At 54.3% G+C, this 27,721-nt stretch overlaps 1 protein-coding gene across 1 annotated transcript; it reads right to left on the bottom strand.

The window, feature by feature from the left end:
* Positions 1–1,263: 1,263 nt before the first annotated feature.
* Positions 1,264–27,721, bottom strand: gcn1 (GCN1 activator of EIF2AK4). The gene is given in 59 exon segments (XM_048992767.1): positions 1,264–2,266; positions 2,523–2,744; positions 2,861–2,971; positions 3,179–3,327; positions 3,478–3,574; positions 4,254–4,368; positions 4,843–5,036; positions 5,117–5,347; positions 5,474–5,587; positions 5,762–6,031; positions 6,178–6,321; positions 6,443–6,535; positions 6,616–6,777; positions 6,868–7,032; positions 7,320–7,535; positions 8,075–8,192; positions 8,285–8,427; positions 9,270–9,466; positions 9,565–9,703; positions 9,858–9,926; positions 10,244–10,464; positions 10,572–10,751; positions 11,109–11,223; positions 11,301–11,422; positions 11,620–11,866; positions 11,956–12,150; positions 12,956–13,121; positions 13,483–13,553; positions 13,826–14,015; positions 14,306–14,430; positions 14,522–14,665; positions 14,772–14,852; positions 14,980–15,158; positions 15,248–15,397; positions 16,618–16,816; positions 17,362–17,475; positions 17,718–17,811; positions 18,121–18,299; positions 18,634–18,758; positions 19,109–19,298; positions 19,492–19,602; positions 19,604–19,652; positions 19,780–19,855; positions 19,951–20,043; positions 20,131–20,283; positions 20,494–20,667; positions 23,445–23,543; positions 23,624–23,674; positions 23,782–23,910; positions 24,021–24,095; positions 24,238–24,346; positions 24,716–24,784; positions 24,900–25,034; positions 25,111–25,209; positions 25,569–25,677; positions 25,981–26,112; positions 26,381–26,444; positions 26,693–26,795; positions 27,626–27,721. Coding segments are annotated over 59 exon segments (8,010 nt in total). The 5' UTR covers positions 27,644–27,721; the 3' UTR covers positions 1,264–2,140.

Below are 27,721 nucleotides of genomic sequence, written 5' to 3'. Positions count from 1 at the left end.
GGAGGCCGAAACCCCCCTAAATAGGGTCCAGAACCCCCCCTGCCTGCCGCTGAGCCGTTCCCACACTGGGTGCCCAGCTAATAGTAACTGGTAAACTGGTGAAATTTGCAGATGACACCAAGGTGGGTGGTGTAGCAGATACTGAAGTAGCGGCTCAGCAGCTACAGCGGGATCTTGATTTAATTAGTGACTGGGCCGATACCTGGCAGATGAAATTTAACGTAGACAAATGTAAGGTACTCCATGTAGGGAGCAGAAATATAAAGTACAGCTATTTTATGGGTCCCACTGAAATAAAGGTAGCTGATCATGAAAAAGACCTTGGTGTGTATGTTGATGCTTCCATGTCCCACTCTCGCCAGTGTGGGGAAGCAATAAAAAAGGCCAATAGGATGTTGGGGTATATCTCCAGGTGTGTGGAGTATAAGTCAAGGGAGGTAATGCTAAGATTATACAATTCCTTGGTGAGACCTCACCTAGAATATTGTGTGCAGGTTTGGTCACCAAATCTTAAAAAGGACATTGTGGCCTTAGAAAAGGTGCAGCGTAGGGCCACAAAAATTATTCCTGGTCTTAGAGGAATGTCATACGAGGAACGGTTACTTGAGCTAAATCTATTCAGTCTCAAGCAAAGGAGACTGAGGGGAGACATGATCCAGGTATATAAGATTCTAACAGGTTTGGATGCTGTTCAACCAAATAGTTACTTCAGCATTAGTTCAAATACACGAACTCGTGGCCATAGGTGGAAATTAGCGGGAGAACATTTCAAACTGGATTTAAGGAAGCACTTCTTTACACAGCGCGCAGTCAGAGTATGGAATAGCCTTCCTGATAACGTAGTGCAAGCTGAATCCTTGGGTTCCTTTAAATCAGAGCTAGATAAGATTTTAACGACTCTGAGCTATTAGTTTAGTTCTCCTCAAGTGAGCTTGATGGGCCGAATGGCCTCCTCTCCTTTGTATAGTTCTTATGTTCTTAATAGGCTGCGAGGAAAAACCACAGCATCTGAAATGTTTTAATTAACACCAGGAACACTGCATTACGTCAGCCGGGCTGTTAGCAGCCAATGTGAGAGAGACGGCTGGTGAAGCCTTGGGTAGCCTCCAGAGGCAGGCTGCCATACGCTGCGTAGGCCTGGGAGGAGGGCACCTTCAGTCTGCCTGGGGAGGGCCTGGAGTGAACCCCCCCCCCAGCTTAAACATTCAAAGCCTCCCCTTCAGGACTGATCAGGAATCTCAAAATGAAGAGGACATTCAAACATATATTCATGACATTTATCCAGCACAGTTCATAAAAATGACAGGCTATGAACTTGCAGATCTTATACCCACTCGGTTCAGACTCCTGCCCCCCTCCCAACCCCACCAAATATACTATTTCAGTTAACACTTGAAACCATTTATTAAATCAGGTCATTTTGGCTGTTCTTCATTTGTACAGCATCTTGGGGGGAGGGTCAATAACAGATTATGGTATTAACATCATCCCGCAGATTTCTCTTAGCCAGAGCTATGTGTGGCACAGATACACACAGACACACAAGAGCATAAAACCTGGGGGCCGAAAAAGGAAAGGGGGGGGGGGGGGGGAAGCCATTTTCAATCTTCTGTAAAGATCCTGATGTACAGAGTAACGTTATTAACATCGATCCATCCTGCAGCTGCTTATTGTCGACCCGGTTGCAGGGCCTGGAGGCAGCGCTGGCTATAGGCTGGGGAATACCCTGAACAGCACCGTTCTCAACTGTTCCTCAGAATTTAAAAAGGGAATTTTTGAATTGTATTTAAATCTCAAATCTTTAACTCATGACATCTGGATGCTTAGCTGTTTTTACTGTCAATGAGTTGTGCGCTCTAGGAGTAATGCACCCTACAATGCTGGTACTATATTAAGGAGAACAGAATGGCTATTACTTCAGAAAAAAATAGAATCGAGGTGATGAAGGAAGCCGGCGCCTCCCTCCTCACCTCTTCCTGTACGCAGAGCGTGGCCACAGTTCATGAGGCATTAGTGTGTGGTTCGCAAGACGTGTGTGTGTGTGTGTGTGTGTGTGTGTGTCGCAGGTCACAGGTGTGAACGTGTCACATGCAGCTGTGGCAGCAGTCCGGTCCTGTCCGGTTCGATTCCAGCCAACACGTCACGTGAGGATGGTGTCGTCGATCTCCTCGTTGGAGTCTGGCAAGCCGGCGATCTTTTTCAGGGAACGGCGGCTGCACTCAGACAGCAGCTCATTGCTGGCAGAATCCAGGGTGGCACTGACACTCTGCAGGAACAGAGGAGTGGCATCGTCAGGGCATCAGCAGGTGTGTGTGTGTTTGTATTTACTACACATTGTGGGAACCAACTAACCCCATAACCTGGTCGATCCTGTTACTTTTTAGCTTGTGGGGACATTCATATTTCATGAAATTCTGACTATAATCAAAACAAGTTAAAAATGGCTACTTATGGTTAAGGTTGGGGCTGGGTAGAGGTTAGTGTGTGAGTGTGTGTGTGTGTGTGAGCAGGGGCCCCCTGACCTGCAGCAGGTCATCCCCCTGCCTCAGCCGCAGCAGGCTGACGATGGTGTGCTCGCTCTGGGCGCGCACGCTCGTGTTCTTGTCCTTGGTGTTATCCAGCAGGATCTTGAGCAGAGGCTTGAGCAGGCCCAGGTCCAGGGCCGGTGTGGTGGGCTCACGGCACACCCACCACAGCACACGCTCCGCCACCAGCCGCACGTCGCTCGACTGGTTCTGCAGACACTGGGTGGGGCAAGGGAGCCATTAAGAGCTGGCGGCGACTGCAGGACCAAAGCCCAGCATCCCTGCTCCGGTAACCATCCCTTAAGCATCAAGCTATGGCCTCCCCGGGTGCTCACCTTCCCAAACTGCGAGATGATTCGAGGCGAGACGCCGCCCCCTCCCTCATTCACCATTTGGTGCCTCATCAGATAGCCCATGGCCCTGATGCCGCTGGTGGCGATGGGGATCTGACCGGGGGGGAATGGATGGGAAAGGTGAAAATGTCTGAGAAAACTAAAAATAGGATCCAGGTGCACTAGTGGTGACAAGCACATATCTACATCCCCCCCCCCCCCCCCAAGAGCCATGCAGTGGTGCGTCCCAATGCAGTGGTGCGTCCCAATGCAGTGGTGCGTCCCAATGCAGTGGTGCGTCCCAATGCAGTGCCCGCTCACCCTGTCTGCCGTGGCACTGGCCAAGACGGCGGCCAGCACAGTGGGGCCGTACTCCTCAGCCGAGAGCCGCTGGGGGGCTGCCTTGATAACGATGGCCAAGGCCATGCTGCGGCCGTGTCGCACCATCCAGTCCACGCCGGACACATCCGCTGGGGGGGGGGGGAGGCAGGCTCGCGTGTTTATGTTCACATCCAAACACATTTATGAGTGTGCAAAGTGCATGTGTATGTGTATACACACTTGCGTGTGGTCAATTCTCACTACTGTGTGTCTGTCTGCATGTACGCATGCACACTCACCCAGGACGTGCTGCAACAGGATCGCCCTGAGCTCCTCCTCTGGCAGGAAAGCACAGAGCTCGCCAATACAGCCAGCGGCTGACATGCGTGTGGCATCCTGCAGGGACAGATGGTGGCTCAGTGAACGAGCAGTCACGACCCGCCCGCCTCCCACACTTTCACACCGCCCCCTGAAGTTGGCCACATCCTGCAGAGAGGCCATCACCGTGGAATGCCTGCAGACACCCAGCAGACTGACAAAGACTGAACGGCTACCGGGAACAGTGAAGACAAGGTCACATGATCAGGACCTTAACCACACACACACACACACACACACACAATCCCAAACCCCTATTTGCGGCACCCTCCCTCGCTTCATTTCAGGGACGAAGGAAACTTTTCTGAATTTCAGATGTTGAAGTGCTGTCCCAATACCTCGGAGAACAATGATTTTCACTCAAATCACCCCTTTTGCTGGGTGCATGTGGAAGTCCAGTGAAGATCACCCATCACAGAAGGGAAATTCACCTTTTGTGACACCCACCCATGATATGGCATAAAAGCTCTACCTCACTGATGACTCCATATATACAGGGAGAGCATGGAAAGTAATCGAGGATGCAAGTGCGTCCCAATATCACTTTTTTGTCCATGTTACCTTCCTCACTCACTCACTCAGTCAGTCAGCTTCAAGATCTTTCAGCTAGACAGCGAGTCGAGGGAGTGAGGGAACAATCAAAAAATAAAGTTTTGGGACGTAGCCACACTCTGCAGGCTGTTGGCAGCAGTCGTACCTCGTCATGTCCCAGCATGCCGAGCAGCATGGTGCTGATGTTCTTGCGGATGGCCGGATCGACCTTTGACCCTGCGCCCTGGATTACAAACCTCAGAGCCTGCAGCATGGTTTCCCTGTTTGGGGAGTGTAGGGGAAACACGTCAGCACCAATTCCATACTGGTGCTTTAACACATCAGAAGTACAAAAGCCTTAAACTGTCAGTCAGTACAGACAGCTTACACCAGCGTAAAAACAGCGATTTAACACACGGAGCACTGACTGCGTGTGTCTGTGTCTCTTTGCTGTAATACATAAGAGCAGCATGGGCAGCAGCAGCTCCTGTCAGTACCGTCCTCCCGCTGAACTGGGCCTTGGGCTCAGCTTGTTGTTCCACTTCCCCCATAAGCCCAGCGCTGAAGCTACAAGCTTTGTAACCACCTGTATTAAAAGCTTCTTCAGCTGCTGATATGGTGCCAATGAGGTGCCGATTTAAAGAGGCTCTGGGACTCTGCATGCTGTAAATGGGTGCTGCTGTTAACTACACACTGGCTGCTAGTTCGGTTTCTGTAAGAGCAGAACACGGCCCCCTCGGGGAGGTGGGACCCACCGGACACCCGAGTCCTCTGCGTTGCGGATGGCGGCAAGCTGCTCGCTGAACAGGGGGTCCACTTTGCTGTGTATGGAAACGAGCTGTCCGAGGGCCTCGGCGGCCCGCAGGCGCACTGCGCGGCTCGAGTCCTGCAGAGCCTTTAGGAAGGTGGTCTGCAGCTGGGGCAGGAAGGGCTTCAGGGCAATGCCCACCTGTGCGGCGGGAGTGCAGAGGGGGCATGAGGCCACGAGCCCAGGGAGTGAGCATGAGGCGCCGCAGAAGGAGGCGTCACCTTTGCCAGCAGCAGGGTGAGGGTCTCCAGCAAGGCCGTCTTGACGGTCCAAGAGAAGCGGTCTCCCAGGATTCGGATGAGCGGGCCAGTGATGTTCACCACGGAAGGCTTCAGGGCTTCGGGCGAGGTCAGCCGGATGATGCAACCCAGCGCCTTGGCGGCCTCCTCCTTCTGCTCTGGGCTGCCTGTCAGCACGCCCTCTCGGAGCACGGGCAGGATGCACGTCACGCCCTGACGGGTAAGCACAGGCATGAGCAGAGACGACGACAGACGGTACTGCCAGGGACTGGAACGGTGTGTGGAGGTAGACGACCCAGAACGGGGGGGGGGGGGGGCAGCATTAGCTGATGTTCTCACCTTCTTGGGCAGGCAGAAGCCCGGCAGATGCTGGCCCTTGGCATCAGCGCCAGCTGAGCGGATGTCCCTGTGCAGGTCGTCGATCAAGGCCAGCTGGCTGCCCGCATCCAGTTTCTGTGTGTAGGGACAGAGGGACACAGGGACACAGGGACAGTCGGTCAGGTCGCAATCTGCCAGCTTTGTGTGTCCAGCTTTCAGGTCAGTCCTGCGTCTGTCGCCCTCACAGATACACGGCTGAATTTTACACGCCCTAGGCACACCCACCTTGGTGATGGAGTTCACACCCACCTTGGTGATGGAGTTGATGGTGTCCCAGCTCTGGTTGAGGACCTCAGGGTTGGCGTCATTCATGAGGCGGATGAGACCCGACAGCAGTGCGCGTGTGTGGGCGCTGTGGTCTGTGCGCGTGCGGGCGAAGTAAGCGCTGAGGATGGTGACTGAGGCCAGGCGCATGCCGGCGTCGGGACCCCGCGACGCCTCCAGCAGGTCCTCCATGATGATGCGCTGTCCTGCCTCATCCTCCACAGACAGGATCACCGTCTGGCAGCAGCACAGCTCCTGCATGGAGGGGGCAAAGGCACATGCGTGCTGCATTAACCTGGCTGGTTTGTACCAGGCGGGGGGCTGTGTAGCAGTCAGTCTCCTGCAAACCAGGAGAAGGTCCTGTTTCTATCAGGAACAGGGAGGCTGCGAGGGGCCCCCACCTGCTGGCCTTCCTCGGTCCCCAGCTTGTCCTTAAGGGAGGACATGAGAGCAGGCAGGATGACACCCAGGTGTCTGGTGAGCGCATCTCCCGCCACGGCGGACAGGAAGGCCAGGACCCGCGTGTTCACAGGGGGTGCCGTCAGCTGCGGGGGGGCGGAGAGGGAGAGCGAGGTGAAATGAGGCCACAGAGACACGCACGCGGTCAGGGAGGGGGGGTCACACAAGGCCACAGGAGTTTGGGGGGGGGGGGGGGGGGGGGCTCACCTTAGGCACCAGGTATGGCAGCACGGAGCGGCTTTTCACAGCCATCACCTGCTTCAGGCCGTCCAGAGCGAACTCCGACGTCTCCGGGTCCTCCTGGACAGACAGCAGCATGTGAGGAGTGCCCTCCGGGGCCCGTGTGCATGTGTGTGCATGTGTGTGCATGCGCGTCTCACCAGCTGCCGCAGCAGTGTGGGCAGGATGTCGTCCAGCGCCTGGTGCCCGATGGTGGAGTGCAGCTGCTCGAAGGTCCTGGCAGCAGCCTGCCGCACCTCTTCCAGTGGGTCACACAGCGCCCTGCGCACCGTGGGCACCAGAGACTCGGAGAAGACCAACACCTGCAGGGGGCGCCACAGGCACGGCTCAGCTGGGTGGCGGGCTCAGGGTGCCAACTGTCTGACTGTTCGGTGTGAGCGAGAGACACTGACCGCATCCTTGCTGGTTGACTTCATGATCTCGCTGAGGCCGATGCATACGCCCTGGCGCTCGTCGCTCTTGTCGGAGCGCAGGCCGTCCTCCAGGATAGGGATGATCTCCGGAAGGATCTTCTCACCCAGCTTGCGCACCAGGTCGCCCAGTGTGCGGGCAGCAATCTGCATCCCACAGGGGGGACAGGGTCAGAGGGCGAGTGACATGACAGACAGAGAGACACGGCATGTGCGTCTGTGCAGAGGATGAGGCCTCTATTTGATTGGCTCAGGCAGCAGCTGCTCATTTCTTATTGGCTAGTTTGGGTCCAGTCTGACTGAGCCTGGCTATTCCATTTAACTGTCATAGGGGAGCAGAGACGTCAGTCTGGGTCACACCATTCCTCTGCTGCCATGGGCGGGGAGGGGGCTGATGGAGGGGATGGGGTGTCGCCGATCGCGGTGCAACATACCGTACGCTTGTCGGGGCAGGTAGAGGCCAGGAAGCCCAGCAGCAGGGAGAAGAGCGTGGGCAGGATCTCACGGAGGGTGCGGGGCGTGTTGGATACCACGATCTTCCAGACGTGCAGGGAGGCCTGTCTCACCACCAGCTGTGTGTCTGAGCGGCCCATGTAGAGCCCAGACAGCACGCGGTTCCTGCGCTCCACTCCCAGGGCTCCGATGATGGCCTGCGGCATTGGGGCCAGTTAGGGAACAGCGTGACATGGCAACATGACACCCATGCGGAGAGCAGGAGGGCACGCCCCCATGCCAACACGACACCCATGCGGAGAGCAGGTGGGCACGCCCCCATGCCAACATGACACCCATGCGGAGAGCAGGTGGGCACGCCCCCATGCCAACATGACACCCATGCGGAGAGCAGGAGGGCACGCCCCCATGCCAACATGACACCCATGCGGAGAGCAGGAGGGCACGCCCCCATGCCAACATGACACCCATGCGGAGAGCAGGAGGGCACGCCCCCATGCCAACATGACACCCATGCGGAGAGCAGGAGGGCACGCCCCCATGCCAACATGACACCCATGCGGAGAGCAGGAGGGCACGCCCCCATGCCAACATGACACCCATGCGGAGAGCAGGAGGGCACGCCCCCATGCCAACACGACACCCATGCGGAGAGCAGGAGGGCACGCCCCCATGCCAACATGACACCCATGCGGAGAGCAGGAGAGCACGCCCCCATACCAACACATGTACGCACCTTGTTGGACTGCGCTGTGCCGAAGTTGTCGTCCTCAGACGCTGTCTCTGTGGTCATCTTCCCCGTCACCCCGGAGATGTGGAAAAGTAGGTCTCCCAGTAGCTGTACAGAACTGAACCTGCAAAGGGGCCAGGGGTTGCGGTGAGCCAGGCAGTGTGTCTCAGGTGTGTGCCATGTATCACACGTGTGCCGTGTACGGGTGTCACATACCGGATCCTCCACAGGTCGTCAAAGAGCCCCTGCTCGAGCTCGGGCAGCAGCAGTGCGATGGCCGTCTCGGCGTACATGCTGATGATGCGCTGGCCCGCCCGCAGCGCTGTGTCCCGCACATACTCGTTCTCATCCGCCAGAGCCTGGGAGTAGAATTATGGAAAGGGGGTGATGCTGAGCAGCCTGGGGACATGAGGCCCGGGAGGTCTGAAGGGGGCGCAGTGCCTCTCCAGAAGGCAGACATTCTAACTTATTTCAGTCTTAAAAATGATAGAAGAGCTGCTGTTTGAACAGGAACACAATGATATGCAGAAAAATGGCACCACCAGTCATTAAACTCTACTGCTGGCCAAAAAGGCAGACAGGAGACACAGCCAGACAGTGTGACATGTAGGTGTCACGTCAGCAGCCAGCGAGGAGGAAACGGTCACCGAGCGAGCCGAGAGCTGGACTGGCATCAGGTCCAGGGTGTCCCCCAGCCCTGTAATGGACTGGTATCCCATCCAGGGTGTCCCCCAGCCCTGTAATGGACTGGTATCCCATCCAGGGTGTCCCCCAGCCCAGTAATGGACTGGTATCCCATCCAGGGTGTCCCCCAGCCCTGTAATGGACTGGTATCCCATCCAGGGTGTCCCCCAGCCCTGTAATGGACTGGTATCCCATCCAGGGTGTCCCCCAGCCCTGTAATGGACTGGTATCCCGTTCAGGGTGTCCCCCAGCCCTGTGCCCTGTGATGGACTGGCATCTTGTTCAGGGTGTCCCCCAGCCCTGTGCCCTGTAATGGACTGGCATCTTGTTCAGGGTGTCCCCCAGCCCTGTGGCCTGTGTTGGACAGGTATCCCGTTCATGGTGTCCCCAGCCCTGTGCCCTGTGATGGACTGGCATCTTGTTCAGGGTGTCCCCAGCCCTGTGCCCTGTGATGGACTGGTATCCGCTCCAGACCTGCGGACCTTGGCCAACAGTGGGTGCAGAGCTATGGAGGTACCTTGAGGATGCAGGGGATGATGGGGCCCACGTAGGGTGTGAACTTGTCCCCGAAGGTAAGTGGCAGGTAGATGAACATCATGATGTATCCGTCCCGCACGTGTGAGGCAATGTCCACCTTGCTGGCTGTCTGAACCACGTCTGGCATCAGCTTGTCCAGTTTCTCCACGCCGAGACCCGCCATGACCTCTGCCAGACCTGGGGAGGGGCTCAAATTTTAGGTACGGGGGAGTACGGCTAGAGGCCGGACAATGGGATCGCGGGCTCTGGCGCACTACCCCAGTGGGCTGGCTCACCTTGGGCGGCACCAGAGCGGTCGACGGAGCTCTGCTCAGAGGCCAGAGTCTCCATGAGCCAGGGCAGCAGATCGTCGAAGCTGGACTCGCCCATGCCCTTCACCATGGCGCCCAGGGCCTTGGCCGAGACCGTGCGCACCTGCATGCCACATTCCGCAGTTAACGCGTTTTCAATGAGCATTTTCAATGACAGCACACCTGATAGATTTTAGTATATCTTATTAAATTTAGATTTAAGAAAAATCTGCTAATTTTCATGGACTCAAACATATTTTAAGGACTGTGGGGCTCACTTCTGGCACAGGATCCAACAGGGAGGCCTTGAGTCCTGGGATGACACTGGGCAGGTAAGGGGACAGGTCCTGTAGCAGAGCCATATGCAAACAAAAGCAGTTAATACAGGTAGAGTTAACACCTGACTTCCAGGCTCATTTTGAGGCAAGAGTCTCTACAACAGACATTTCAAAGAAATGCTGCCTAATGCCAGCTTTGTGACTAAGCTCGCATGAGAGCTCGTTTCATCAGCTGGGCTGTGAAAATGCCAAAGCAAACGTTATAACCACTAAGCCACGACCAGCAGCAGCTGCAGAATACAGAGTATTTTAACGACAGTAATAACCTGACAGTTTATTAGCACGCTATGGGGTCGTTTATCGTACGCCACGCGCTGCGCATGCACCTTCTGGTCCGTCAGGGAGTACATGTTGCCGATGATCTGGGCGGCCATCTTGCGGGTGTCAGTGGAGCGGTCCTGGAAGGCGCGCTGCACGATGGGCATGATGAGGGCCAGGGAGGGCGCATCAATGAAGTGCACAAACTTGGTGTCCAGCAGCGTCTGCAGGCAGTGCTGTGTCCTGTGGGAGGGGTCCGTGAGCGCGTCCAGCAAGATGGGGGTGATAGCTGAGGGACACCAGAGCGGCACCACGTTAGGGTCGAGGGCGTTTCAAAGACGACACCAGACAGAGAGGCCTGCGGGGCCCCATCAGCGAGCGCCGGGCTGCACTCACCCAGGATCTCAGGGTTGCGGATGACAGAGCCGATGAGCCTCAGCGCCTGCTGGCCCGCCTTCTGCACCTTGACGTGTGAGTCAGTCAGCACCTCCGTCAGCTTGGGCACAATGCTGGGCAGGCAGGACGAGAGCTGCTTGGGGGCGCAGTACGCCATGGCACCCAGAAGGTCAACGGAGCCTGGGGGCGGGGGCCGATTCAGCAGCTGAACAGCACACTCCCTCTCCGCACTTTAGGAGGCTCATGCACCCATGCATACATCTAAGGACATTCACCTGACAGTGTATCATGCTGGTATATTAAAATTCCACTGTTCAAAGATCCAAAAAATGTGTATTTACCAAGAGACAAGGGGGAAAAAGCGATCATTACAAATGGAGAGGAGATTGGAACCTAACCCAAACTGGCAATTATATTACAGAAAGCTCCTCCCTCTGTCCACACACGATGCTGCAGGGACAGCAGAAAAGGACGGCAGCCGCCTTATTCACAGCGGCTTCCTAATGCATTGTGGGACGGCGCGGGCAGATGGGCCACCTGCTTTGGTCCGCCAGGACTCCTCCTCCAGGGCCACCAGCAAGGAGGGCAGCACCAGCTTTACCCCGTGGGCGCTCAGGTTCCTCATCACAGCCTTGGCACAGTCGTCCGCGGCCTGCAGGGAGAGTGGTAGGCACATGAGGACAAGTACAAGAAGAGCAAAGAGGGAATGGGAGAGGGTCGCCCATTTACCTCTCTGACATACTGGTTTCCATCTCCAAAACAGAGAAGCAGGTGGGGTAGAACGTGCACGACGTATGGCTCAAAGAGCTTCCCGAGCATGTTACAGAGCATCTCGAAGGCAAAGAGGGCCCCTGAAACACAGGGTGACACAGTCACACAAATATGCACAGAGTTGCACAGATACACACAGAATCACACACATGGGGAAGAGAGCTTTGACTCTTTGGGCAAGGAAGGAAAATTCAGAGATTATTTCGGGGAGGGAAAGACTGAATGTGGGTTTGTCAGATGGACCGAGAGGTGCGACCGCCCAGCCCCCCATGCTGACCCTCTCTTCGGCGGAAGTTCTTCTTGTCCTGGATGGCATCCGTAAGCGTGGTCATGATGTCCTGCTGTTTGAGTGCCAAGATGCCCAGGCCTTTGACGAGGCCGGCCAGCCCATAGGCGGCGCCCTTGCGCTCTGCATACTTATCGCTTTCCAGCAGCAGCTGCAGCAGCTTGCGCACCATCCCGCCCGCATCCTCGCGGATGGCCGGCACCAGCGGGGGTAGGCAGCTGGCCACCGACTCCTGGACCTGGGGGAGGGGGCACAGGTCACCATACATACAGACAGCAACCTCCCTGCCCAAGACTAGAGGCCTCCACTGAGGGGGGTGGGGCGTACCTGCTGGGAGGGCGTGGACAGGGCCGTAATGAGCTTGGCCACGATGGGCTTCACCTTGGGGTCACTCTTGTCCAGGTGTTTGGCCAGAGAGCCCATGAGGATGACGACGCTCTGGCGGACAGAGTCATAGCTGGCATCCTGGGGGGCATTCTTCAGAAACTCCTCAAAGACTGGCAGCAAGGAGCTGACATTGTCCTATAGGGGACACACACGTGTTGATGCATTAACCGGCGACTCGAGCAGACCACGGTATGTGTAGCAAGGTGAGAGAGCTGTAATGCCATAGATCCAACTAGCAGGGGGGACACAAATCAGATTGGGGGGATACTTGCAGACCAAAGGGTGTTGTGAGGATGTTGAGCAGCAGTGAGGGTCTAGAGCAGGACCGACGGTGCGGGGAGGGTTAGGGTCACGCACCATCGTGAACCAGCATTAAGCGGTGAGCCTCTGTATGTACATATGAAAATACTGCTTTGTTTTTAACTGTGTAATGCACTTACTGTAATGTCATATTTAACCACACAAAGACCTACTTGACCATTAATGGACAGCAAAAGTAAATGTACCTAGGTATGATTAAATGCATTTCAGATTTCCACCTGATACGCAACACAGTGAGAAAAAGTGTGCATTCTGCGCCTCCCATCCTGAGTATTAGAGTCACGTATCCTGTGAGGCTCGACTCAGATGTTTGCCAGTGAATCTCAAAGACATATGAACCAATTACACATAACACACAATACAGAGAGTAAAGTACAGTTTACATAAATAATCTAATACTCAGACACAAAGGTATTAGGGCTAATCAGTAGACTAATGGTTCCCACAGCATGAAAAAGTGAAATTAAAGGGGCCTTTAAATCAGAGCTGGATAAGGTTTTAACCACTCTGAGCCATTAGTTAAGTTCCCCCCAAATAAGCTTGATGGGCCAAAAGGCCTCTTCTCGTCTAAAAATTTCTTATGCAAGCCGCATTTCACGGGGGGGGGGGGGGGGGGTACCTTTCCATGCGCATTGAGGGCAGAGAGCGCGGCGTCCAGCATGCAGCGGCGGACTTCCGGGTGCCGGTCATTCAGGGCGTCAGGTACGAAGAACAGGAAGAGGGGTGTCACCTGTGACTCATCCAGGTACTGGGCCAGCTTATTCAGGGCCAGTGCGATGCCACACCTGCAGGGGGCACAAACACACACACATAGGAAGAAAGGCCGTGAAGCCCACAGTGGGTGGGGATCACACCCCCTGCAATAGACGACCTTGCTGGGCAGTCAATGACGGTGCAAAGTAAACCCCACCCACCACCGCTTTCTCCACCCACTGTCACGTAGGGACTTAATGCTCAAATATAATGCTGCCTCCAATGGCAGCCCCCGCCCCCAGATTCCTCCGAGCAAAATGCTTCTCTGTTCAGTAAAAAAATGAAGAGAATTCAGTCAATGATGTCGCAAAACCAAACTGGATTCGCCTGTCCGGGGGACAGCTACAGGAGGCACAGACCTCACGCCACTGACACACGCTGTCTTTTTATTACCTTGCTTCCCACTGGTCTGGTGGGGCTTCGGAAATGACTCGGCCGAGGGCGTCCAGGACAGGAGGGGGCCTCTGTGAAGCCAGACACTGACACGTGAGGGAGCGAGTAGAGCTCAGCTACACGGCTCTCAGCGCGAGCAACTACGCTGTAGGAACACAGACTCCCTCCTCAGAGCCAACACCACAAACCACACAGGACAAGGAGCCTTTTATTATACAACCACATCACATATTCAGATTCTATTGTAACTGAAGCATATACAGATAAATGCAGGCGTATGTACATTAACACTGGTCTGGGCAGGCTGTGTGCCATACTGCCCCCTGGTGGAGGGGAAACTCACGTAGAGTCTCTGCTGGTAGAGCTCGATGAGGCGAGCCAGCACAGCAGGGGCCTGTCCCCGGTAGCTGCTGAGGGCACTGGAGAGGGCATCGGCGGCGGCAGAGCGGACTGCCTCCTCGTGATGTGTCACGTCGGCGATCAGCAGACTGCATAGCTCCGGCACCAGCTCCAGGCACAGGGACTGCCAGAGCCTGAGCCCACGTGGAGGGGAGGCGGGGACACAGCTAAGCACAGCCGCTTTGAGAGAGTACTGGGGATTCACTGCTCCACTTTAAAAAAGGTCACAAGACCCACAGGGATTGCTGGGTATTGTAATTCTTATTAACAATAAAATATGTGCTAGCCTACAGGCCGCTGGATTCTGTTAGCCTGGCCCTTTGCGCTTAAGTATCAAAGGTGGTTTAAAATGGAGTAGCAAGGTGTGTGATGCGTTAATTATCCTCTACTCCGAAAAGCCCCCCCCCCCCCAGTCCCCACTCACTTATCAGCCAGGGCGCGGCCCTCCTCCTCCTGGTCAAAGCGGGCCACCCAGAGCCTGCGCAGCACCCCGAGGCCCACTTCAGCTTCCGCGTCGGTGGGCAGGGCCATCTCCAGCTCCAACAGCCCCTAGGGGTGGGCGGAGGCAGTCAGAGAGCTCAGTGCCCTGCTAGTAGCCCGCTTCCTGGTTCAGGCAACAGGCCATCAGCCTGACACTCACCCTGAGGGCAGCATCTCGCACGGAGAAGCAGGGTGATAGCAGGGCCTGCAGCAACACATCGACCTCGGCCAGCTCTGCCAGGGCACAGCCCTGCCCCCCCCCAGCACTGGCACACAAAGAGGTCAGGCAGCTGGAGGCCAGGACCTGAGACACACACACAGACCTCAGAATGGCAAAACACCCGAACTGCTTCACATACAACGGACAAGTTCTTTTAACTTCTTTTGAAAATAAATTGCAGTACCCATACCTGAAGCCGGGGGGCACCAGTGGAAATAACCTTGGTGAGCAGCAGCAGCATGTTGACACGGGGCAGCATTTCTGGACCGTACTGAAAACCACAAAAAAAAGATAAATGAGAAATACTACATGCACTTTAGTGGTATTCCATGAATGTTCGTTGACGTTTGGAAAAGAGTCAAGAACAAAACATGGCTAAACGAGAAGCAGGAAGATACCTCGTCAACAAGCAGGTCGGGGGAGTCGCGGGCACGGAGCTGCGCGTGCTCGCTGATGATCTGCAGCGCCTGGACCAGCATGGCCTCCACCTGGTCGCTGGTGCAGGCCGTCTCGCTCAACATGGCGTGCAGTAGCGGGAAGCAGAAGGAGAAGGATGGAGCAGACAGAGGCCTGGCGTCTGTGGGGGGGGAAGGTTGAGGAGTCCCATGGATTATCATCCATCACGTGACCTCAGGTTATAAACATGACTGACACTTTGACACTCACCAGCCTTGGCGTCGCGGCGTGGCACAGTATGGGCGTGCAGCAGCAGCACCGTGCGCTGGGTGGCCATAGCCAGGTCCTCCTGGCACCACGCCTCCTCTAGGGGGCACTCCGGCTTCAGGACTCGCAAGGTTACCTGGCCCACCAGCATGGCTGGGATATGGACAGAATGACAGGCGGCAAAGACAGGTAAGCACCCATTGTCACGGCGACACACCCAAATCATAATCAAATCTAATTTATATATAGAGCACATTTAAAAACAACAATGTTGACCAAAGTGCTTTACATTTTGAATTAAGTCATGGAACACCAAATTTAAAAGACATAAAAATAACAATAATAAACTACCATAAATATGGACCACCAGAAAGTACAGCCTCACTGCTAATTAAAAGCCAGGGAATAAAGGTGAGTTTTGAGACGAGATTTAAAAACGGAGAGGTTACCCACAACCTGGGTGCAAGTACCGAGAACGCTCTGTCACCCCTATTCTTGAACCGCGCCCGTGAATAAGTAAAAGGGACTGCAGACGTCAGAGATCTCAATGGAGAATAAGATTCCAAAAGCTCAGCGATACACGACGGAGCCAGCCCATGTAGGGCCTTAAAAACAAACACTAAAAGCTTAAACTCAATTCTCCTCTGAACAGGGAGCCAATGCAAAGCGGCAAGAATAGGAGAGATATTGCTGTCGTTTACGAGAGCCAGTAAGAAAACGAGCAGCAGCATTTTGGACAAGCTGTAATCGTGACAATGAAGCCTGACTGATGCCGGCATAAAGAGCATTACAATAGTCAAGGTGCATTGTAATAAAAGCATGAACAACCCTCTCAAAGACATTAAAACATACAAATGGCTTACTTTTAGAGAGAAGCCTTAATTGAAAGAAACCTGCCTTTACAACTGCATTTACCTGGGCATCTAGTTTAAGATAATTGTCTAACTTGAAGCCAAGATTCGTTACAGTTGGAGACAAATGGTTCCAAGATGTCAAGTTAATAACTGTTAGAATGCTAGGTCCACTTGTGTCCCACACCTCAATTAACAAATGAGGTGGGACAACATCACCAGGACAGGCTGAGGTCTTCAGTCGTGCCATAATCTCCCGCAGGGACAAGCGAGACAAAGGCTCAAAATGACCGATGGGTTACCAACCCTAGGCAGGGCCACACCTTCACAATCAAGGGGCTAATGGTCACTGTCCTGAAATAGTTTGTGGACAGGGCAGCTCCACAAGTGTCTTTGTGGGTAACAGTCTTCACAAAATAGCTCTTATTTAAAATCGGGTTAATTATCTGGGTGCCATTTAATTGGGCTAATTAGCTGCGTGTCATGCTGTCATCACTGAAGGAGGACCGACGGGAACATTACCAAGGTGGTGCAGCTCCTTGGGCATCAGGAAGATGCCTATGTCCAGGAAGGGCTGGCGGACAATGGGCGCTGCCAGGGGCGAGTGGAGCAGGGGCATCAGCACCTGCAGGACCCCAGGGAGGTGCCAGGAGAGGTGGGCCGGCCGCCGGCTCAGCAGCGCCCCCAGAAGACGCACAGTGGCTTTCAGTTCTACCTCCAGCTAAAGACAAAAACAAAGGACAGGGAGAGAATAGGTGTGCCGTCCGTATGACTGAGGAGGAGGACCGAAAAGCAACACAGAAAAGGGGCCCTGGCTACAAAAGCTCCAGGCTGAGATGGCCCAGGAACTAGTGAACGGGGAGCAGGTCTCAGAGCTATAAAACTTCAGGGAGCCATTTTCAGTCAGTTTGTCTGTCTAACATTTCAGTTAGTTTTACAAGAAATTCTGCTGGGAGCTCCCTGCACTTTTAAAGATAATGTTGATAACTTTTCTAATTAAGCATAGGCTTAAAGGCATTTGAACTACACTGTATTGGAGTTTGTGTGTACGGGTTATAAATATAGGATATTTTTGATTATTAATAATTGGAAGCCCTGAAAAACCATATCAAATCAACCACAAATCACGCAGTGCTACAGGTACGTTACAGAAACAGCACAGTGCTACAGGTACGTTACAGAAACAGCACAGTGCTACAGGTACGTTATGGTCACTGGTGCCGCATGTTTCAGCGTTGCTGTGATGGTGAGCACTGGTGCCCATACCTCCTGTAGTCTCCTGCGGATGGCCGCCTCCTTCTCCAGCTGGCTCTGCACCATCTCCTTCTGCTTGCTGGTCAGCTGCACCTCCTCCTTGATGCCTTTCTTCTTCTTGATTTCCTGAAAAGGATGCCGAGGCTCTGGGTACATGTACTCCCAACATGTCAGCCACAGCAGCAGTGCGATCAGGGCAGGGCCGCCTGACGCTCAGCTTTCTCAGCCTGAGCCACACCCCGCACACCCCAAAACACCGTGTGGGGACACGGGGGGGCGCATGCAGACCACACACATGTGCAAGCGGGGGAGGAATCCAGGCCACAATGAGGAGAACGGGAACGAACATGGCGTAGGCCAGGACTGACCTCCTGCAGCTCCAGCTCGATGATCTGCTCCTTGAAGGAGTACGCCTTGTTCTCCCTTTTCAGGTTGCCCTTCTTGGTGCTCTCCTGCTGGGCACTGAGGAGAGGAAGAGGAGGAGGAGGGTGAGCCACAGGCAGCTGACCTGGATATCAGCGGCATGGACAGTCTGCCAGCTATTTAATGCCTTAGTGCAGGCTTCTATAATTTAGATTATAATGATAAAAAATGCTTTATAAGTAAAAAGTTAATATTAACTTTTCGCCTACTTCTTTGCGTGAAAGAAACACATTATTATTAGCAAAAGAAATAATAATTGGAAGATTCAGAAGTTTGCTTTGACTTCACAACATTTGTTCTTTAACAAGCTCCTCTACCCCGAATACTTCTGACCAATGTCACCGATACCTCTGGATGATGCTCTTGTCATGGAGCTCCCCCTCGGGAGTCAGCATGATGGAGTATTCCTCCCGGGTGACCTGCCCCAGCGTGAGGTTCGACAGCCGCTCGGTGACCCGCTCCACCACCCGCGGTAGCAGCTTCTCAGGGGACAGTGTGCACAGGGAGCCCACTGCGTTCTTTGTCGCCTGCAGGACACCAGTTGTAGAAAGATTCTCAGCCTGAGGACTGTTGGCCCCCATGTCAATAAAACATCTCCTTCCTTTTGGCAGCAATGGACTTTGGGATTGGGATGTCATTTCCTACCGCCGCGGTACCGAAAATGTACCGAACCTCGACTTCAAAACTGAGGTGCGTACCAAACCGTGATTTTTGTGTACCGTCACACCCCTAATCATCGCCGTCATATCACTGATTTTAACTTTCATAAAGAATATGACAAGGATATCATTTATAATATTTAATTTCTGATAATGAAACGGGATGTTAAATCGCTCTACATGGGCTGTAGCGGCCTCAAACCTGGTCGTCGGCATCACCAGCCAGCAGACGAGGAAGGATTTTCTCCAGGTGTTTATCAATGAAGTTGGCAGTGTCGACCTTCATGTGCGACAGCAGTACTGGCCAAAGCCCCGGACGAGCCACCTCTACAGGGCATAAGAGAGGGACGGCGTTCAGGGGTTGGGGCCCACACGTCACATGGCAAAGAACTGTCCAATCAGAAGCCCAGGAAGACCACCAGGCCTAAAAATCTATCCAATTCCAGAACCCAGGCCATTCACTGTGCTCCTTGTTTGGAGAAAAAATATCTAACTTCTGCAGGTGTGAGTACTGCACTGATCTGGTCAGTTCTGTCATGTGCTGATCCTTAATTGTGATATTTCCTGTCCAGATCAGGATTTTTTAGATCCAGCAAATTCTGGGATAAGACAGAAACCCGCAGGATCTGCAGATGCCTCGTGCGGCTGGGGCGGGCGTGCCGGGCAGCCGGACACACCTATGGAGGGATGGTGGGAGACAACCAGGATCTCTTCGGCGAGGCGCTCAGCCTCTGTGGGGTCGTCCTGCAAGGTGGCGGCTGAGCAGATGGTGCACAGCGCCTCCGACAGGACGCGCGGTGGGGTGTAGGTGCGGCCCAGCTCCGAAAGCTCGCCGGTCTCCGACAGCAAAGCATCTGGGGGCAGCACCTGGGTACAGAGGCACAGCAGTAGGATTCAGAGGCGAATAACCTACCAGACGGAACCCAAAAGAATTCCAGAGTGCTGGGTTATGGGGAGGCTCTGCGGGCCGGATGAGACACCCCCATCTCACTGCACTCCCCTCGCCAACAGCAGAGGGGCAGGAACCCTGTGGTCACAAGGGTCACAGTGCCCCCCTAACCTTGTGTGCGTTGACCGCAGCCTGCAGCTCTCCCAGGAGGCCATGTGCCAGGCCGGAGCTGCCCAGCGACGACAGCAACTTCCTGACGGTCTGCTGCGCCCTCTTGCGCACACCGCCAGCTCCGCGAGAGCAGTGCTGCCACCACCGCATGGTGGTACATCCTGGAGTGAGCAGTGCGAGGGACGTTATACCCCTAGCGGTCACATGACCTGCCCGAAATTCCCTCCAAAACAAGGAGTGGAAATGGTAAACAAATAGATGTGCAGGGCCAGGCGGATGAACACTCACTGTGATTTGCTGTTGGTGAGTCGGTGGGCATGGTCCAAGAAGAGCCTCTCACAGAGCTGCAGCACGGTGCACAAGGCTGGACCGCGGAGAAACGAGCCAATCAGAATGCAGTCCGCGGACATACGCATGTGTCAGTGTGTCCCAACAGCATAGCTGGCGAGAGAGCCCCACCTTCCTCACTGGCCTGGGACAGGAACTTCTCCGTGGTGAACAGCGGCTTTTTCTCATCCAGGATCAGAGTCCAAAAAGCAGCCATCTTTGAATCTGTGAAGACATGCACTTGGGTTAACAAAGACCCACCCAACCATTGGCAGACCCCCCGCTCCCGGAAACCCAGGCCAGAGTACTAACCTGACAGGGCCTCCTGCAGGGACAGGCGGCACAGCAGCACGGCGGCTGCCACGCCTTCTGAGAGCAAGGATTGCTGGGAGTTCTGAGCACCGGCCTTCTCTACCGTCTGCACCAGCAGGGGCACCAGCTCCGAGGCCTGAGACAGAGTGTCGCCTAGACAGAAGCAAAGGAGGTCGCCTAAGTCAGTACGAGGAACTACAAAGGCCCTGAATCTGAGACTTCAGCATAACCATGGTCTAGGATCAAGCATTATTACTGACAGCTGACGGAAATTTTCAGATGTTTACGCAAAGCAGCAGTAAAGGAATTCAAAGGTCAGGGTGAGCATGGAGCAGGTAACAGAGCGCGGCACAGGGCACTGACCTCTGAAGGCCCCCAGCATGGCCTGGAGGTAGGCGTGCCGCACGGAGGATGTGGTGACTTTCAGGGTGAATGCCTTCTTTAGCCATTCCACTAGGGGGCGTGGGACCTCCACTGTCAACTTCCCGCTCCACTGCGACAGCACGCCCACCGCATGCACGAGCGTGCTCTCATGAACTGCAGGGTGGGTAGGGGAGGAGGAAATGGGATGAGGGAGGACATAGAATACCTTGTTTGAGAGACTCATCGGGAGCCAAAAAGATAGACATCATGGAAAGTGAGAATGCATAATTATGCTTCCACAGGCCCCGCCCAAATAGTCCCCAAACAGTACCCTATGCTATGGCATCTGCATCATCCTCAAGAATAATTTATAGTTAAGAATATGTACAGTACACTAATCGTCAACAGAAAATACGATAAAATATATTAACCCTTTAATCAGAACAAAACACAAGGGCAGACTTTTTAGAACCATTGTAGTTAAATTGCGAGTCAGCAACCTGCACAGAAGCAACTCTCAGTCTGTCCTGCAGGGGGCATCCTCCTGGCAGAGACCTGCTGTGGCCCGGACACGCAGGAACCACTAATAGCACGGCCCACCCGACTGGCAGAGACCCGCTGTGGCCAAGGAGTGCAGGAACCACTAATAGCACGGCCCACCCGACTGGCAGAGACCAACTGAAGCCCAGGTGAGCAGGAACCACTAATAGCACGGCCCACCCAACTGGCAGAGACCCGCTGTGGCCCAGGCATGCAGGAACCACTAATAGCACGGCCCACCGGACTGGCAGAGACCAACTGTAGCCCAGGTGAGCAGGAACCACTAATAGCACGGCCCGCTCGACTGGCAGAGACCCGCTGTGGCCCAGGCGAGCAGGAACCACTAATAGCACGGCCCGCCCGACTGGCAGAGACCAACTGTAGCCCAGGTGAGCAGGAACCACTAATAGCACGGCCCGCCCGACTGGCAGAGACCCGCTGTGACCCAGGTGAGCAGGAACCACTAATAGCAGGGCCCACCCGACTGGCAGAGACCAACTGAAGCCCAGGTGAGCAGGAACCACTAATAGCACGGCCCACCCAACTGGCAGAGACCCACTGTGGCCCAGGTGCGCAGGAACCACTAATAGCACGGCTCACCCGACTGGCAGAGACCCGCTGTGGCCCAGGTGTGCAGGAACCACTAATAGCACAGCCCACCCGACTGGCAGAGACTCGCTGTAGCCCAGGCGTGCAGGAACCACTAATAGCACGGCCCATCCGACTGGCAGAGACCCGCTGTGGCCCAGGCGCGCAGGAACCACTAATAGCAGGGCCCACCCGACTGGCAGAGACCCGCTGTGGCCCAGGTGCGCAGGAACCACTTATAGCACGGCCCACCCGACTGGCAGAGACCCGCTGTGGCCCAGGTGCGCAGGAACCACTAATAGCACGGCCCACCCGACTGGCAGAGACCCGCTGTGGCCCAGGTGCGCAGGAACCACTAATAGCACGGCCCACCCGACTGGCAGAGACCCGCTGTGGCCCAGGTGCGCAGGAACCACTAATAGCACGGCCCACCCGACTGGCAGAGACCCGCTGTGGCCCAGGTGCGCAGGAACCACTAATAGCACGGCCCACCCGACTGGCAGAGACCCGCTGTGGCCCAGGTGCGCAGGAACCACTAATAGCACGGCCCACCCTACTGGCAGAGACCCGCTGTGGCCCAGGTGCGCAGGAACCACTAATAGCACGGCCCACCCGACTGGCAGAGACCCGCTGTGGCCCAGGTGCGCAGGAACCACTAATAGCACAGCCCACCCGACTGGCAGAGACTCGCTGTAGCCCAGGCGTGCAGGAACCACTAATAGCACGGCCCACCCGACTGGCAGAGACCCGCTGTGGCCCAGGCGCGCAGGAACCACTAATAGCAGGGCCCACCCGACTGGCAGAGACCCGCTGTGGCCCAGGTGCGCAGGAACCACTAATAGCACGGCCCACCCGACTGGCAGAGACCCGCTGTGGCCCAGGTGAGCAGGAACCACTAATAGCACGGCCCACCCGACTGGCAGAGACCCGCTGTGGCCCAGGTGCGCAGGAACCACTAATAGCACGGCCCACCCGACTGGCAGAGACCCGCTGTGGCCCAGGCGCGCAGGAACCACTAATAGCAGGGCCCGGTATCTGGAGTGGATGCTGGGAGGCCATGGGTTACAGCACATGATGCTTCACAGCAGCTGGATTTATGGCGGAGCCCACAGAGATGCTCCTCCATCCGGATATTCGGGCCATAGCCCAATCATTTACCTAATTAAGGGGAAGCTTTTGATTTCCTGAGTTTCATTAACAAACACTTATCTGGTGTGATTGACCAGGAGAATTCAGATAGCTGGCCAAAATGGCCTGAAAACACGGTTTAAGTTTAGCTGCTGAGGTGGCTACAGAGAGCCCCCTGGGGCTCAGGCACTGCCAGTGCATCCCCACGGTCCAAGTCATCCTCTCGGATCTGAGCAGTCTGAGCTCTAAAGAAGCCCCTTTTTCAGCTGAGATGTGTGTGTGGGGGGGTGGTATTAGCAAGGATTTAGCACATGCTTTCGGTTTAAACTGGTGCCCAGTTTTGAGGACCGTACAGCTGCTACTTGTGAGGCACTCACTGATAATTATATTACAAAACTAGACTGAAAAGCATTGATTTTGTACATACAAAATATACAACATTTTGTAAGTAATTGTAAGTTTTTTGTTGTCATATTCCAGTTCTCACTAGAAAAGGTCTCCAAAGGATTTTAGGCTCTCCCCCCACTACAATAGAGGGCTTCATGCTGCAGTAGTATCTCTCCTGTATTCGGGGAAGGTAGGCTGCGGGCATTAGGGGAGCAGGCCAGGGGGGTGGGAGGCCCGGGTGCTTGGGGGTGCTGGGAAGCAGGAGGCCGGGCAGAGGCAGGTCCAGGTAGGCTTGGGAGTGTGGTTACCTTCCTGCTGCAGGTAGGGGATGAAGAGCAGGGTGACAGCAGAACTGAGGGCCTGGCCAGACGTGCCGGAGAGGGCATGGTGGCTGCAACTGCCGATTCCTGGGAGGTGGAAGCAGAGCATCACTGTCACACAGGGAGGGGCGGTGGGCATGACGACACACAAAGGGGTGTGGGCTTACCTGAGAGGACGCTCATCTTCTGGGCCACCACCGTGAGCTTCCCCTCAGAACCTGCAATCAGGGGAGGGAGTAAGTCCTGCATTCTCCAGTCACCCACAGACTCCTCCACATGATCCAAGGCTGAGTGTAATCGCTCTTGCTACGGCGTGACCTCTGACCTCCCAAGATGTTGAAGAGGTGTGTGACAACGTCCTGGACTGCACTGGGGTCACTGCACTGCTCGGCCAGGTGCTGCAAGGCCACCACGGCCTCCTCCGTCAGCTGTGCGTTGTTGGCCTTCAGGTGGCCTGCAAAACGTCACATGGGGGGGGGGGGGGGGGGGGGAAACATGGTCACTCCACCACACAGCTGACTGCCACACAGAGACACGTAAGAGCAGAAGAGCACGTGGACTTACTTGCAAGGCCTTTCCCGATATCCAGGGCATACTGGCTAAGGTCAAGGGTCACGGAGGTGAGCAGACAGGAAATGGCTGGCAGGACAGAGACAGTGCGTACTGAGAGCAGCTCTTTGTACGACAGTGTTCCCATACATGATTGTGTGCATATTTACACTGAATGTGTGCATCAGCATTTATGAATGTATGCATGCAGGTCGACATGCGGGGCGCTCACTCTGCATGGCGTTCTCCGGGCTGCGCAACATGGCTTTCTGCAGGGCAGGCAGCAGCTGCTCCCGGAAGTCGCTGTGGGTGATGTGCCGCAGTATGGAGCCGCTCCACTCCTGTAAGCAGAGCCCACGGTGTGACCCGGGGTCTCACTCTCGCTCACTCTCTCTCTCACACACACACACACATAGGGTATGCCTATCCTTATGGGGCCCGCTCATTCACTTCTATGGAAAAAATGCTAACGCTAACTATGACAACCTTAACCCCCACCCTGCCCTAACCATAACCATAAGTAAACAAGCAAAATACAAGAGTTTTTGCATAGCAGTCACTGATTTTTATAAAATAGAGTTTTAAAAAAACGGATATTTATCACGTTATGGGGACATTGTGTGCCCATAAGGATAGGTATACCCTACATGTGCGCACACACACGCACACGCCTACACGCACGCACACACGCATACACACACGTGACTCACCAGGATGTGCTGGGCCGGCCGGCTCTTACTCATCAGGACAGTCTTCAGGTAGAGATCCAGCAGGGCACCCTGGGGATAGAGAATTGGGGGGGGGGAGGGGTTTTGGTAGTGCTGGGGTGTTATATCACATAGGTTGACTGAATGCACCCCCTACAGGCAGAGGGGGGCAGTATCTCACTCGAACCTTGTGCTTCTCAATGGTGCCCATGTCCTTCTGGGCCGTGCAGAAGTCCACACACACGCCAAGTAGAACCAGCGAACTTTGGTTCTGGTCCAGACTCAGCAGGGTGCTCAGGTACTGCTCGGCCAGGCCCGGGTTCTGGAAAACAAGGAAGCATGTGAGAGGCTCTCTGCCCACTCAGCTGGCGCCAGGCCACATCCTGGCATCCACTCACCTCTTTCCATAGCCGGTTGAGGCTCTTGAGGGCCGATTTGAGGGTGTTACGCTGGGCCCCACCCACCACCTCAGCGAGCATCAGGCTCTGCACTTCTACCTGCAGGGCAGAGAAAGTGGCTGAGCTCAGGCGGCTGGCCAAAGTCCACTTCATTACCCTCTATAAAAACAGAGCTGTCATCTTTCTGTGAACCTGCATGGCCCAGAGGTGAATCTCAGGTGGCTTCATTCTTCCTGTCATCTCGCATTCATCACTGGACCATCAAAATCAACGACACCCCGTCATACAAGGCAGCAATGCTAAGCCAAGGCACGGGCCACTCACCCACCCAACTAACTAAGCAACCAACCAGCCTTCTCCTGCAGAAAATAGTATGCTGTTTACTTTCATTGATGTTTTAAAAACTAATCAGGGACCAAGATGAAAGGCAGTGGGAGTGGCTTCTCCCAGTTACACACCAGCTTCTTCCAGGTGGGGCCCTCTCTGGTCTCTGGAGTGGGACACACAGCTCGCACCAGCAGACAGGTCCAGGAAAGGCCCATGGAGGCAGCAGGGGCAGTGCCTTTACTGAGGGGGGGCGAGAGGCAGGCACAGCGCCCGATGCATTCAGGTCTCTCTACATTTTGTTTACTTCTCCCATCTCAGTACTAAAGGCATTAGAAAATCATAAGGAACCAGAAGTCGTTCACGAGACAACAGCAAGAAAAGGGTTGAACCTAAAGGGTATAATCACACACATTTTAGCTCCATTTAAGTATCTGCTGGCCATTTGCTCACCACCCCTCACTGCTAGACAACAGAACAAGCACACAAGTCACAAAGACCTCCTTCACTCCATTTTGCGCCTCCTCACCCCTTGCGCCTCCTTACCTGGGCAACCCGGTCTTGCTAATGATGCCACTGTTGAGCAGGCAGTGGAGGAGGCTGGTCGCCGTGACGGCAGGCTGGGAAGCAGCCATGGTGCTGATGACAGAATGCAAGGCTCTGCGAGAGGCAGCATCCCTGAGGCAGCACAGACATGGAAGGTGACATAGTCACGCACCACACTGACGGCAGCTGTGTGGAGCTTACAGGGCACTGCCCGGTTTCACATAAACTTGTGCCACCTTCACTCCACCACGTGTGCGCTCCTGCAAACTGCCTGACTAAAATGTGGAATTCCTCTGCATTATTGATATGTCTGCACAGGGTACAACCTGGAGGAGACCCCAGACACTGCTCATGTGCAGAGCTAAAAGAACAGTAGTAAGATCAAGGTGGCACCACTGACCTGTATCTGTGCAGTGCCAGGCAGAATAGTTTGCAGAGCCCCTTGACCGTAGGCTCAGGCAAGTCTGCAATGGAAAACCACAGTGTTACTGCATCAAAACTCATATTCACAAAGAAAAATAAAATAACACATAGCACAAGATTAGCAGGTACAATTAATCAAGCTACAGCTGTGAACTGAGCCTGCGATGCTTGTATCTCCAGGACACCACCTCGTAGTGACTGAGGTTCACACTGAGCCTGCGATGCCTGTATCTCCAGGACACCGCCTTGTAGTGACTGAGGTTCACAGAGGTGGCTTCTAAACTCTCACCTCGGCCAGAGACACACTGCTTCAGCTCCTCAAGCACATGCCTGCGCTCTCTCACACTGGCTGTGGTCACTTTCTGGGCAAATCTCTTCAGAGTCTCTGAAACCTAAAGCAGGCAAACAAAGCCATACAGTCATCCCAGCCGCTGTTATACAATCGACCCACAAATGTAGATGCGGCAACCTACTACAAATTTTCACCAACACAAAGCACTTCATACAATTTTTGATGTACAACACCGACACTCATCTGCAACTTAACCAAAATAGGTAACTTTTCGGATACATCTCTACAAAAATCTCATTTAGCGTGCCATCACTCCAGTGCATGATAATCAGCGTGTATATAAACTAATTTAGACTTCTTAAGTTTGGGCATTTAACAGGGGGGGCGCATTCACTTGCTAAATGCATTATAAACTACTACTGGAGTTACGTTGTGGAGAAAAGCTATATGCCAAATGTAAATACTGCACATCATCATACGCGACAGGAAGTCACGAGTAAGAAGTTCACTAGCGATAGTGAAATATAGATAGTAACTTGACAATTCAGTAGTCAATAAAACGTGATTTTGTTCTCCCTACTAAGATAACTACTATAACAAAAATAAGTTCTGTGACAACACATTCTTGTATAACTTTCGATACATGTTTACGTGTTTATTCTGACTATTTAACGGCTCGTAGGTCTGTAAGACACCATCTTGAAATGTTTGCACTTGTGCACAGCTTTTACACAGCACAACCCCCCGTTTTCCACTCACATTGCCAAATAGACACATATAGATTTTTTACTTTATTCACAAACAGTGGAAAAAGTTACCGTTCGACACACTTGCTTTTTGGGGATTAAAGCTGGCTATAATCATTAGCGTGTTAGATACACTCGATGAGGGAAGATTGAACCAGATTTCTAAATTAAGCCACACTCATACCTGCGTGTCCGCCGCCATCTTGCCGGTGTCGATCTAGGAAGAGCTCGTGGGATCACTTCCGGGTGATTACACCATCGGCACGCGGTACGGTGTGAC

Source organism: Brienomyrus brachyistius, chromosome 2, assembly GCF_023856365.1.
Source record: "Brienomyrus brachyistius isolate T26 chromosome 2, BBRACH_0.4, whole genome shotgun sequence".
Lineage (NCBI taxonomy): Eukaryota > Metazoa > Chordata > Actinopteri > Osteoglossiformes > Mormyridae > Brienomyrus > Brienomyrus brachyistius.
Note: the sequence above shows the minus strand (reverse complement) of the source record. Positions and strands in the feature narration are given on the sequence as shown.